Raw genomic sequence first — 12859 nt, 5'->3', positions numbered from 1 at the left:
AGACTATGGCTAATGGAAACTAAAGGGCTCAGCACACAATAGATGCTGGTAAATAGGATCTGTGAATGATATTGTTCTTAGTCTCTATAGGATCATTATTTCTCATTTTATGTGTGAGTTTCCTGAATTCACAACCAGACCATGTATTCCCCAAGGGCAGAGGTATGTCACAAACCCCCTCTGTCCCCATGACTCCTTCCTACACAATCCAGCACCACAATGTGTATGTGCAGTTGTTCAGTAAATATTTTCTCCCACTAGATTTGGGGCCAGACACTCATGGAGCCAGAGCACAGCCCATCAGTACTGACCGTGAGCTCTGTAGAAGCCATGATGATGGCCAGGTTCACAAAACGCTTACAGCTGCAGACGGTGTGTGTCTTGGAAGCACTGAGGATCACGCAGCCTGAGGATGTCCACCTCCCGCCCTCCACATCCATGTCCCAGGAAACACAGATGGGGCTCTCAAACTTCTGCTTTGGCTGGAATATCAAAGAACCTGGTCATCTGAGAATCCTCCTCAAATAGATTCAATGTCATCAAACTCAAGAACTGTTTGAGGCAGGAAGGTGAGATTTACACTCTGTAGGGAATGGAGAGAATACTGGTATTTCTCTTGGCAGTGATGGCCAATCCAATGGGGCAGCCACAATCTGGTTGTTAGGGGAAAACACCTTTCATCAAATCCACAATAAAACCTCCCACAGAGTCATTCATTTATCCACTCATTCACTCAATATGAATTTATTAAGCACTAATATGTGCTTTGATCCACACTGTCCATTGGAAACTGACAAATAGAACAAACACAGTCCCTGCCTCCTAGGAGAACATAGTGCAGTTGGAATAGAAACCAATGAAAATCAAATAAACAGAGAAATATTGTTAATAATAGTAATGAAATAACAGTGTCTTAAGAATGTGAAATAGAAATTTTAAAAATCTGCTAGAGTGCAGTGGAGGAACACGAAGACAGTTGAAAAATGATTTTTGAGACATGAAAGATGAATAGGAGTTATTCAGATGAATAATGTTTACATGGGAATACTGGTGAAGGCAGTGTATTTTCACCAGAAGGAACAGCATTTACCAATAACCTGAGGTAAGAAGGAAACTGATGCATTTTCAAAACTGAAATAAGGAAAGGATGGCTTGAGAGCTGTGAGATACAGCAAGAGAAAGAGAGAAGTAGAAGATGAGGCTGGGTATGGAGTTGGTCTGGAATCAAATGTGTAACTTGATGGAATATTCTCCATAATAATAATAATCAAGTTAATTATAAAGACTTATTTTAGTTTACCAGAAAAGAAAAATATATTTGAAAAATATACAGAGGTGAGAAGATGGGTAATTTAAGAAAACTTCTATGACTGGTTGGGTATATTGAGAAGTATTATAGAGAAGAGAAAGTGGAATCAAGTCTCATAACTCCAAATAACAGACGTTAGGTTCATGAAAATGAGAAATGGTTTGGATTCCATATCTGTCTCTATCATTGGTATTCTCAAAGCCAATGTAAATACTCCACTGGTAAATGTTCCATTGTCCACGTTAAGTCATCTAGCCTATATAGTTCCTGTTGCTGAATGGAACAACAACACATAGAAATAGGAGAGCTCATTCTTATAGAGGTGGTTTTGAGAATGATATTGACCTTCTAGAAATGTGGAGGCTTCCAGCCTTGGTGTATCTCCATCAAAATGGGAGTTAAGCCTACTGGACAGGCAAGTTCTCAATGGATCAACAGAGGCCTCAGTGGAGAACTCATCACAAACCTGGATGTTCTCCAAAGTGTAGGTAACTGGATTTGAGAAATTGTCCTTCTCGCCAGTCAAGATGCCTCGGACAATGCGAGAATTCATCTTCAGCTTCCTCTTGGAGTTGTTCAAGGGGGCCTGAAGGTCTTGGAAGAAGCTCTCATCTAAAACAGACTCCATGCCCTCAAAGGAGGCAAAAGCCACCCCGGAAGTCCCTGCAAGATGCCCCAAAGGAAAAGAAATGGGAAACATGTTAAGAGGTAATTATAGATGGCCCAACACACACACACACACACACACACAAACCATACACACTTTAACATCTCACACTTTTACCTTACTGGTGGGCTCTGAGAGCTGAAATACCAAAACACTTCCAGGACAGTGATTATCATCAGAACCATAAAAATAATTCTGAGGTGATATTCCATGGACAAAACTTGGACACATTTAAAAAGAAATTTGAGCTATGTTTTTTAAAGGGAAAATCCAATTCAAGATTGGGAAATAATTTTGCCTCCCATATTTATCATTATTTCTCTTTGGTCTCTGGTGGGAGTTCCCTTCCCTGTCTTCCCTGTAAATGTTGGTGCCTTCAAGGTTGTGTCCTAGACCTGCTCCTGCCCCACACTGAACGGACACCGCAGTATCCCCAAGGCTTTGTTCACCATCTCAAGGCACAACGTTCCTGGACTTCTTGGTCCCCCAACATAATAATCTGAGTGCTTCCTCTCAGTAGAAATATAATTTGAGCAATTTATGTAATTTAAAATTTGCTAGTTGCCACATTTTTCATAGTACAAAGGAAAAGATGGTGTGTATTTTGCATTTATATCACATCTCAAAGACATTCCAAGTGCTCAGTAGTCACCTGTTGCCCATGGCTCCCATATTGAACAGCAGAGCTATAAATACTCCAGTATCGTGAGATTGTTTGTTTAATGATGACTTCCTTATCATATGGAAAGCTCCCTGAGGTCATGGCCATTTCTACCACCATCATCATTTGTTCCACAACATCTCTCAGAGCATTGCTCCTAGGAGGTGATCAGTAAATATTTGTTCATTTAATATACCACAGCCATTCTCCTGGATCCTGGGTTGTGTATCTATACCTGAAGATCCAGATTCGTCTATTGTGGAACATCCAATCTTCATCGTGTCCCCTTTGGCTTTCAAATTAAAGTCTATATTCTCTTCATAGCATTCTTCTTTGATGACTTTGCTTTCAATATCTGAAAGGATACACAGAAAATTTGCATGAAGTCACCCAGAAAGTTACTCCTGAGTTTGATTTCTGTCCATCAAAGGTGCAAACCCATGGTTGCAAGCACAGGGAAGAATGGAAACACCAGTTATCATGGGACACGTCTTGAAGCCTCTGGTGAAAGATAAGGGGATGATAGCACCAATGGGTAAACACAGATGGAGCTTTAGGACTGAGCTCTCACATCTTAGGGAGGGAAACAGTATCAGGTAAAGATGGGCTTGAAGTCAGCTGTGGTAGAAGAAGACAGGGTGTTGTATTCTGGCACTACAAATTTAGAGAAGTTTTTAAAAGCCATAGGGAATGATGGGAAGGAACTGGAGCAACCTCAGCATGTTGGACAGAGATCAGGTTCTGAAGTCAGATGGAGCTAAGAGTCCAGTTCAGCCATTCACCAATTGAGTATCTATGAGCAACGAGTTAACCTCTCTTAGCACCTGATATTTCACCTGTAATATGGCAATAATTGCAGATCCAAATACATTGGTCCTTCATTGGAATAAAATAGATCATATAACTGGAGTAAGCTTATAAAAATATAAGCCAGATGATGCGTTGTTTATTCTCAAAACTCTCCAATGCTCCCACCTCATCTTACTCCCAAATATTATCCAAATTCCCTGCATTTACCTACAAAATCCTTTCCTACTGCTTTCATCATCCCCTATTTCATTTCAGCAATATGAGTCTTTGTTGATCCCTGAATCACCCTATGTTCATTCCCTTGATCTTCTGCTAGATATTTGTATGCCCCCTTCCTTCAGATGTTTGCCAAAAAACTGCCTTATCAATGAAGCTTCCCCTGAACATACATTATTCAATAATAATCCTCGCACCCTAGCCTCACCTGCTCTAACCTACCCTTAGTCTTCTCTGTTTTTCTCAATATAATTGTGTCCACCTGATATACCAGGTGTCTGGTTGTTGTCTGAATCACCTCAGTAAAATATAAGGTGTTTAAGGAAAGATTTATTTACTACTGGTGAAAGTCCACAAAATATTGTACTTGCAACTCTTAGCTTTCTGGACACTGTTAGGATAGGGCTACGTTATAAAAGTGGTGTGCTGCTAGAAAATGCTGAAAGCACCCAATATGCCCAAGGAGTCAATGATCATGCATGCTGAGGGCTGTAATGCCAAAGTTGTATCAGTCATGACAGGGTCAGTCATGCAGCAGTAACAAACAACCCCCAAATCTCTGAGCATTCATGATACCAGTTTATTTCCCGTTAGTGCTGTGTGTCCATAGTAACCTGACTTGGGGCTCTGCTCTCTGTGTCCTAACTCTGGGACCAACAAAGAGAACGTCTATGATCTGGAATATTGCAAGTTATGATAGCACAGGGACAGAAAGGTCTAGACATTTCCATTCACAATTCATTTGTCTGAAAAAGTCACAAGTCCCATCTAACTCCAAATCAGCCAGGATGTACAGTCCTACCATGAGCCCAGAAGGGAGAGCTGACATGTAGTAGGCAATCAACAGATATTTCTTGAATAAATTAATGACACATTCTTCGCACAGTGCCTGGGACCCAGAAATAACTCCGTAAATGGGAGATGTTAACATGATTAGAGTGGCATGGCTGTGAGTTCAGGTATTTGAAACAGGTGGGAAAATGGTTAGGTAGGAAAGTTATGGAGAATAACACTGTCAAGGTCACACCACAGAAAAAGTATGTGGGCATGACCTTGACATGAAGGATATGCCCTACCTAAATATTCACTCTGAATTGTCTGACTGGCATTCACTGATGGTTTCAGAAAAGCAGCCAACATGATACTCTCCACACTCTTCAGCAAGACCGTGGCCATGGTGGATGTCTCTTCCTTGGTAAAGGTGGACCATGTGTGTGTTTGTTCAAGCACAGTGCCAAAGCTCTCAGCCGTTTCCTGCAAGAAAAAAAGCTTTCTTTTCCTCTCTCTCTCGTTCTCTCTCTCAGCAACGAAATAACAAGTGTCCTCTCTTATCAGGAAAATGGATGGGGAGTATATACACTACTGCCCAGTGAAAAAGTGCATCAAGAAGTCCATTGAAAATTCAACTTAACATAAGCTTTATGAAGTGCAGTAAATTAGCACCTATAGGAGTGTCAATTGTGCATATGTTTCAATCCAGCAATTTCCTTTCAGGAAGTATTTTTAAATGTGTAAGGATATTGTCCAAATATATTTGTTTCACTATTCTCTGTGATAGGAAAAATTGGGGAAGCCTCACTGAATATCCAGCAGATTGATTAAATAAATTATGATGAAAATAAATAATGGAATATTTTTGAAGGTAGTATTTGGAAACCACATCTCCCATAAGGTTTTACAATAGAGAATATATAAAGAAATCCTACATTTCAACCATAAAGGGTCAAACTACTTATTTTAAAATGGTTAAAAGACATGAATAGACATTTCTTCATAGAGGATATATAAATGACTAGAAAGCAATTTGATCTGTGGTTTTAATATGAGCATTTTAAGAGAATGTGCTTATTTATAAACATTGAATGTTTAAAGAGTCTGAATTTATTATTGGTTGATTGATAGAATTTATGAGCTTGTAAGAGCCTGAAGATGTCATTTGTTAGATTTGCAAATCTTCCCCATTTAATAATTAGGGAGATTGAATATTTGTAAATATATCATAAATATTTGTGTGAATTTAACTACATTTCTAAACAGGGACAATTATTTATGGAAATTTAATCTGAATAACCTATGAATGAATGTATATTTTATTAATATGTTACACTAATGAATTAAGTTTAATTTAATTATAAATGAAAAGTATTCTTATTTCCATACAAAAATAATCAAAATTATAAATCTAATAGCAAAATCCATATGTTCAACTTAAGATTTAAGAAAAACTGTTTTGATATCTATAACTGCAATGACATAGAAATCCCACACCAAGGTTTTTCCCTAGAGAAAAGAAATCTTAAGTTTCCATAAACACCTGTACATGAATCTCTAGAGCAATTCTATCACAATCTCCAAAAGTTGGAAAAAATCCACATGCCCTTTAAGAGATGAAAGGATAAACATGCTGGGGTCCATGCATACAATGGGATAATGCTCAGCAATAAAACGGAATGAAGTGCTGATCCACCCTACAATATGCATTAAACTTGAAAACATGATGCTCAGTGAAAGAAGCCAGTCACAAAAGGACAATTACTGTATGATTCCAATTATATGAAATGCTAAGTATAGGAAAATCCATAGAGATAGAAAGTAGATTAATGGTTGCCAGGGGCTGAGAGAAGGGGATAATGAGGAGTGACTGATTAAAAGGGCACAGTATTTCCTTTTTGGGGTGTTGGAATTGTTCTGGAAGTAGAGAGTGGTGATGATGTCACAATATTAGGAATGTACTAAATGTCACTAATAGTAAATAATCATAATGGAGCTATTGATATACACAACAATATGGATAAATCTCAAATGGATTATGCTGAGTGAAAGAAGCCAGACTCAGAAGGCTACATAGTGTGTGGTTGCATTATATGACATTCTTGAAAAGACAGAACTATAGTGAGAGAGAACAGATTGGGGATTTACGGGAAGTAGGAAATTATGGGGCAGCATGAGGGAGTGTCTTGGGGTAATGGACCTGGACCTATTCTATTTCCCGGTTGTTGAAGTGGTTATACAAATCTTCTCATGATAAAATTCACAGAACTGTACAAACAAAAAAGTCAATTTAACTGTATGGTAGTTTTAAAAAGTTTACAACTATTTTTAATTAAATGTTAACCCATATCCCATTGACTATGAAGAGTCTTTCTGCACCCAAAGTGTCCCCAAGGTGTTCAAAATTCAAAACATGATTAGGGAAGAAGACTCCGTCATTACCTTCAGAGAAACGGTGGTGGTTTGGTTGCTCCAGGCATCATCCAGAATTCTGAAGGCCGTGTTCATTTGTGCACAGAAGGAAACCTATGCCCCAGAGGAAAGATTCTTTGTGAGTATTGGTCCATCTATCCCACAAGCATGTGATCTCCCAGTATGGGGGCTGGACAACCAAACCTGCACAGAGGTTCTCAGTGCTTCCTGAGGTGTGGTGAGTCTCTAGAATACTCAGTGAAATGAAAACTTACTACTTGATCAGAATTGGAATCACTCACCTCTGTCTTCCAAGAATTAGAAAAGCAGTCATAAACAAACAGCATAACTATTCATTTGCTTCAATGGATGGTGAAATATATGAAAAAAAAAAGCAGTGGCCCAATGAAAATAGTATTCACCCACAAAAAGGAGTAAGGTACTGACACATGGTACAACATGGATAAACCTCAGAAACATAGTAAGTGAAATAAGCCAGGCACAAAAGGACAAATATTATATGATTGCATTAATAGGAAATATCCAACATGAGTAATTCCATAGAGACAGAAAGTAGATTCATGGTTGCCTAGGGCTTGTGGAGAGGGTAATGGAGAATAATCACTAATAGGAACATGGTTTCCTTATGGAGAAATGAAAATGTTCTTGAAAATTTAGATAGTGGTAATGCTTGCACATCTTAAGAAAGGACAAAATGCCAAAAATGAAGGCTTTATAATGTTTTAAAATGGTGAATTTTATCTTAAGTTACCACAAGAAGGAAAAGAGCAGTGGTCAGAGCCAGTGGTATTCCAAAGACAACTTGTAAGCTCAGATTTCTAATAGTGACACCGATTTCTGAAGATGGTCATTGAGTCTTTTCACTCATGGGGATAACTTCTTAGAGTCAAGAAATGAAAACACCTCTTTGCCTGGATGTTTAATTTTAAAAATACCTTAAATGATAGGCAGGCAAATGTCTTTCATTTCCAGTTTCCATTGCAGCTAGGTGTGAACATGTTACTAATTTTTGTACAATGATGTAGATGCAGAAGTGATACAGGTAACTTCTAGTACATCCACTTAAAGGGAAGGGCTGTGCAGTTCCCTTCCCCATCCCTTTTCCACCAGCTGGAATTCAGAAGTGATGTCAGGGGCTGGACGAGCCAACTTGGACCACCAAATAGGAGTCTTGTGAGGAGGATGGCAGAACATTATGGAGACATCCTAGCAGCTTATACTCAGGTTGTTACAGAGGTTAAAATAAATATCTGTGCAGTTTAATCCACTGCTGTTTTGACCATTTGGTTAGAATTCAACAGTAGTATCCTGATTAAATGGCTTCTAGGAAAACCTCAGAAGCTAGGAAACTTACAGTTCCTAGCTCTGTTGCTGCTTTCCTTTGGCAGCGTTGTATGTGCTTGTTGTTGGATATCATGCTTTCTTTCCCTCTGAATACACTTCCTAGGAATAGAACAAAAGCATAGAAACTTGAACCACAGCAAGATATGATTAAAGCCAAATCTGATTACATCACCCCTCTTAAATCCTACCCATGACCTTAACACACAATGGTGAAAAGGAACAAAGTACAGTGACACAATACATGATGGATTCTGAGAGACATGGTATTGAATGAAAAAGTATTTCAGAAAAGAGTACACGTTATACATAGTGTGATATCATTCTTAAAGAACTCCAAAGCAAGCCAAACTAAGCAAGGTGTTGTTTATGGATATATATATATATATATATATATATATATATATATATATATATGGAAAATTCATTTAAAGTAATAGAGATTCAGTATTCATAATCCTTTGTTAAATTCTGTCTTGTCTGTTGCTACCCCTTCCTCTAGTTTAATCACTTTCCCAAATTCAGGGATGTCTAGGCAGTGACCACCCTCATTTGTTCATTGGAAAAGAGTTGTTGACATTATGGGAACAGGGACACAACGGGTTGATGTTCTTGAAATAATTTTTCTTTTTCTTAGTTGATGTACTATTAGAATATCTAGAAGGAAAGGACTGAAATGGTGGAACTGGGACCCATAGCATTCTTTGAAATTTACTATATACTGCTTGTTAAATTTAATTTGAAAGTTCTCACTTTTTTGTATATATGTTATCTTTCAATTAAGGAAATAACTGATACTATGGTACTCTACACTGGGGTCTTTCATTCCCCTTAATTCTGGCAAACCCCAATGAAGACCATTCTTATCCACCTAAGAGGGTCTAACAGTTTAAATCCTCAAAAGTGAAGAAAGATAACAATGCCAGGATGCACAGTCATTTATCATGGCCATTCGGGGAGCTAGCTCCGTGTTTCTTACCTCTGCCCAGGACTGAATTTCTGTGCTTTCCTGGAGAAGGAAGCCTCTCATTCTGTCTCGTCAACTCCACACGTGGAAGTGGCTGGGAAGTCGTTATTGCAATGTCCTTTTTGTGTTCATTGTCATTCACATTATTCTTTCAAAGAAATAAAACTAATTAGCTAGAAGTTTTCTGAAATTTAAGAAACCAGGAATATGGGTAGGTGTGATTGGGTGATCCCAGAAGGCAGCAAAAAGTATTAAGGTGCTATGCTCTGTGCCATCAACCTGATTTGTGTTTCCTCATTTATCACACACAGCTCTGCAAAGTTCATATCATTAGCCCCATTTGATTTATAAGAACATGAAGACTTAGAGCATGAGACATCTGGAACCTACAAAGAATGAATTTCATGGGGAAAGGTAAGGTGTGAAGTATTGGGATTGAGGCGCTAAGTGTTTGATGCAGATTCTTGAACAGCACTGTTGACATTTGGGACCAGATGATGTTTTGTTTGGGGATCTGTCCTGTGCATTGTAAGATGTATGACATCATCCCAGGACTCAGTCCAGTAGATATCTTCAGCACAATTTCCCATTCATTGTGGCAGCCAGAAATGTCTCCCAATGTTGGCAATATCCCATGTGGTAGGGAAAAATAATCACTCCCAGTAGAGAAATGCCCTATCCTGAAAGTCATAGGGAGCCATGGTAGTGTATGAGCAAGAGAATAGCTTAGTAAGTGCAACCAGATGTTTTCCAAGCCCAGGTTCTGCCACACTCACCAAAATGTTCACTGATGAACTCTGGGTCACTGACAAAGGTGACCATGTTATCTCACTGATATTCTCTAGGACAGAAAGGTAGCCATTAAAATGGAATATGGGAAAGGAAAGGGCCCATCTCACATTCCTTCTTCCTACCATCTACAAGTTGGGTTCTTCCTTGATGCTCGCCAGTCCATCTTAATTCCCTTCTAAGAAGTGTAAAATGTCTTCTACAGTAGAAATTTAAAAGGGAATTTTGATGGAACCTACACTCCTAGTGATTCACTCTCTGGTGGACAGATGAATAGAATACAGAAAAGATAATGGGGATAATGGGATGTAGTGGGATGTCCTCTCTGAGACAAGGTTATAGAAGATGGTGACGTTTGTCATGTTCCTACTCTCTTTCAGGCCCATCTCACATGCGTGCCATGATAAGACAAGCTAAAGAGTCCTGCATATCCAAGAACTGAGGCAGCCTCCTGCCAACCACCACAAAGGAATCTAGTCCTTCAAGGAAATGAACCCTGCCAGTAACCATCGAAGATAGCTTAAATGGAGATCATTCCACAGTTAAGCCTTCCGATGAGAACCCAGCTCCAACTAACACCTTGACTGCAGATATGAGACACCCTGAAACAGAGGTACCAGCTAAGCTGTGCCCGGATTCCTGACCCACAGAAATGGTGAGATAATAAATATCTGTGGTTTTAAGCTGCAAAATATTGGGAATTTTTTTACACAGCAAATGATAACTAATACAGTGGATACTATTATTTTTCATATTTAAAAATGACGCATATAGAAGTCAGTACATTAACAAATATTCATGCAGCAAACGATAGAGCTAGGGCTTGAATTCAAGTCAATCTAACTCAAAACATTGAATTTTTACTAGGATTGAAGAAATAAGGAATTAGTTTGTGGATAGTGCAAACCAGGTTTTTCCTTGTCAGACAAAGAAATTACAAATAAGAAAAGAAAAGAAGCTAGAATAAACCCCGACATTGGACTAGAATCACAGGTACTTCATTAACCTATCGTTTTTACTGTATATCAAGATATATAGACATAGAAATTGAATTTAAAGTGAGTGAGGGACAAACAAGTAGAGAAGTCCAGTTGAAAATTAGAGAAGTGTTTTTGAAAGCCCAGCAAACAGACCCAGACTGGAGATAAAAATTTCTAAGGCATCTACCTAAAGATGGTGATTGACATCATGCTCTTGGATGGGAACTTCCATGAAAATATCAACAGAGACAATGGAGGATGAAGGACAAGGCCATGACAGAGCCCTGCTCTCTTAACATAGCCTGAAGTTGGTGGAGTTCTCAAAGCCTCTCCCCCTTCCTTTTGCATGGTGGAAAGAATATTAGAAGGTTCTTACCATAACACTCTGTATAATCAAAGTCAATGAAACTAGCCAACCAGTCAAAGAGAAGATATTTTATAAGACAGCTGCAGTAGAAACTTCCATTTGTATTTTTGCAGTATGCTCTCTGCCTGCAATTTGCCAGCCCAGTCACACACTCATCAATATCTGTGAATCAAGAAAACAATACCTGTTTTTATTCTCTGGAACTATACATACCTTATTCCTTTGCATGAAGAGTAAAATAGACTAAAAGATAAAATCCAAGTCCAGAAATACCACCAAGGGCATATGAACTTCTAGTATATGATAAAGGTGGTTTCTAAGTTGCTGGGGTAAGGGTAGATTTTAATGAGATAAAATGAGACCCATACTTTATACCATTCTGAAGAATAAATTCTAGGTTGATAAGAGATTTAATATAAAAATGATGCCATACGAGCACATGAATTAAACATTAGTGACTTCCTGTTCAAATGCAGTATATGGAAAATCTTTCTAATTATGACTCAAGTCCCTTGATGAGTTTGTCTACATAAAAATTTTTAAAATTAACTGCAAGGCAAAAACAGTATTATATAAGCAAATTCAAAAGACAGTTAACAAACTGGGATAAAATATTTGCTATATATACTGCAGACAAAGGGCTAATACCTGTGATTTATTAGTTTAAAAATTGAGAGACAGCTTTTTGAAAGCCCAACAGAAAAAAATGTAGAGAAACACAGGAGCAAACAATTGACATAAAAATATGTAAAAATGGCCCTCTAAACTATCAAAAAATTCAAGATTATTCCTAATTAGAGGCTAAAATGAAAACGATATTGAGATATCATTTCTTACCTAGCCAACTGGCAAAACTTTAAAGTACAACAATGCATTCCATGGGCAAAACTGTGGGGAAAGAGGTGCTCATACAATGCAGGAGGGAATGCAAACTGGTGCAAAACCTCAAGTGACTTTGGAGAATCTGTGTACAAACCTTTTCACTCAGCCATCTCACTTCTAAGACTCTACCCTAAAGACACATCTCCCACAAATATGGGAAACTACTTAAATTCCCATACATAAGAGATAGTTGAATAAACTATGGTGCATTCACACAAAGGAGGACTAGACAGCTGAAAAGAAGAATGGGGAAGCTCTCTATGAACTGATTTGGAGTGATACCTTGGATACACAAATGAAAATGCAAAGTGCAAAAGAGTATAATGTATTATCAAAGTGTCAGGGTATGAAATATAAGGAAAGAATGAGGAGCTGCACAGATTGAAGGAGACAAGGGAGAAATGATAACTAAATGCAATGTGGGACCCAGGAAGCATTTTTGGAGCAGAAAAATGACATTAGGAGACAAATTGGTGAAATGTCAATAAATTCAATAGCCTGAACCAATATTTATTTCCTGGATTTGATCATGGTACTTGTGCCAGTTTGAATGTATTGTGTCCCCCAAATGCCATTATCTTTGTGGTCTTGTGTGGGGCAGACGTTTTGGTGCTGGTTAGATTTTCTTGGAGTGTGCCCCACCCAGCTGTGGGAGATAATTTTGAT

General features: G+C 38.3%; 1 protein-coding gene across 1 annotated transcript in view; it reads right to left on the bottom strand.

The window, feature by feature from the left end:
• LOC119525309 (adhesion G protein-coupled receptor E1-like) overlaps positions 1-12859 on the bottom strand; it is a 60749-nt gene that overhangs the window by 36937 nt on the left and 10953 nt on the right. The window contains exons 5-11 of the mRNA XM_037823997.1: positions 11321-11473; positions 8222-8310; positions 6877-6960; positions 4740-4917; positions 2873-2992; positions 1776-1972; positions 312-482 (exon numbers count right to left, since the gene is read on the bottom strand). Of these exons, the coding sequence (XP_037679925.1) occupies positions 312-482; positions 1776-1972; positions 2873-2992; positions 4740-4917; positions 6877-6960; positions 8222-8310; positions 11321-11473 (992 nt within the window). The remainder of the gene's footprint in view (positions 1-311; positions 483-1775; positions 1973-2872; positions 2993-4739; positions 4918-6876; positions 6961-8221; positions 8311-11320; positions 11474-12859) is intronic.

Source organism: Choloepus didactylus (genome assembly GCF_015220235.1).
Source record: "Choloepus didactylus isolate mChoDid1 chromosome 25 unlocalized genomic scaffold, mChoDid1.pri SUPER_25_unloc1, whole genome shotgun sequence".
In the NCBI taxonomy this organism is placed as follows: domain Eukaryota; kingdom Metazoa; phylum Chordata; class Mammalia; order Pilosa; family Megalonychidae; genus Choloepus; species Choloepus didactylus.
The sequence above is the reverse complement of the archived record's forward strand: the minus strand, read 5'-3'. Positions and strand labels throughout refer to the sequence as shown.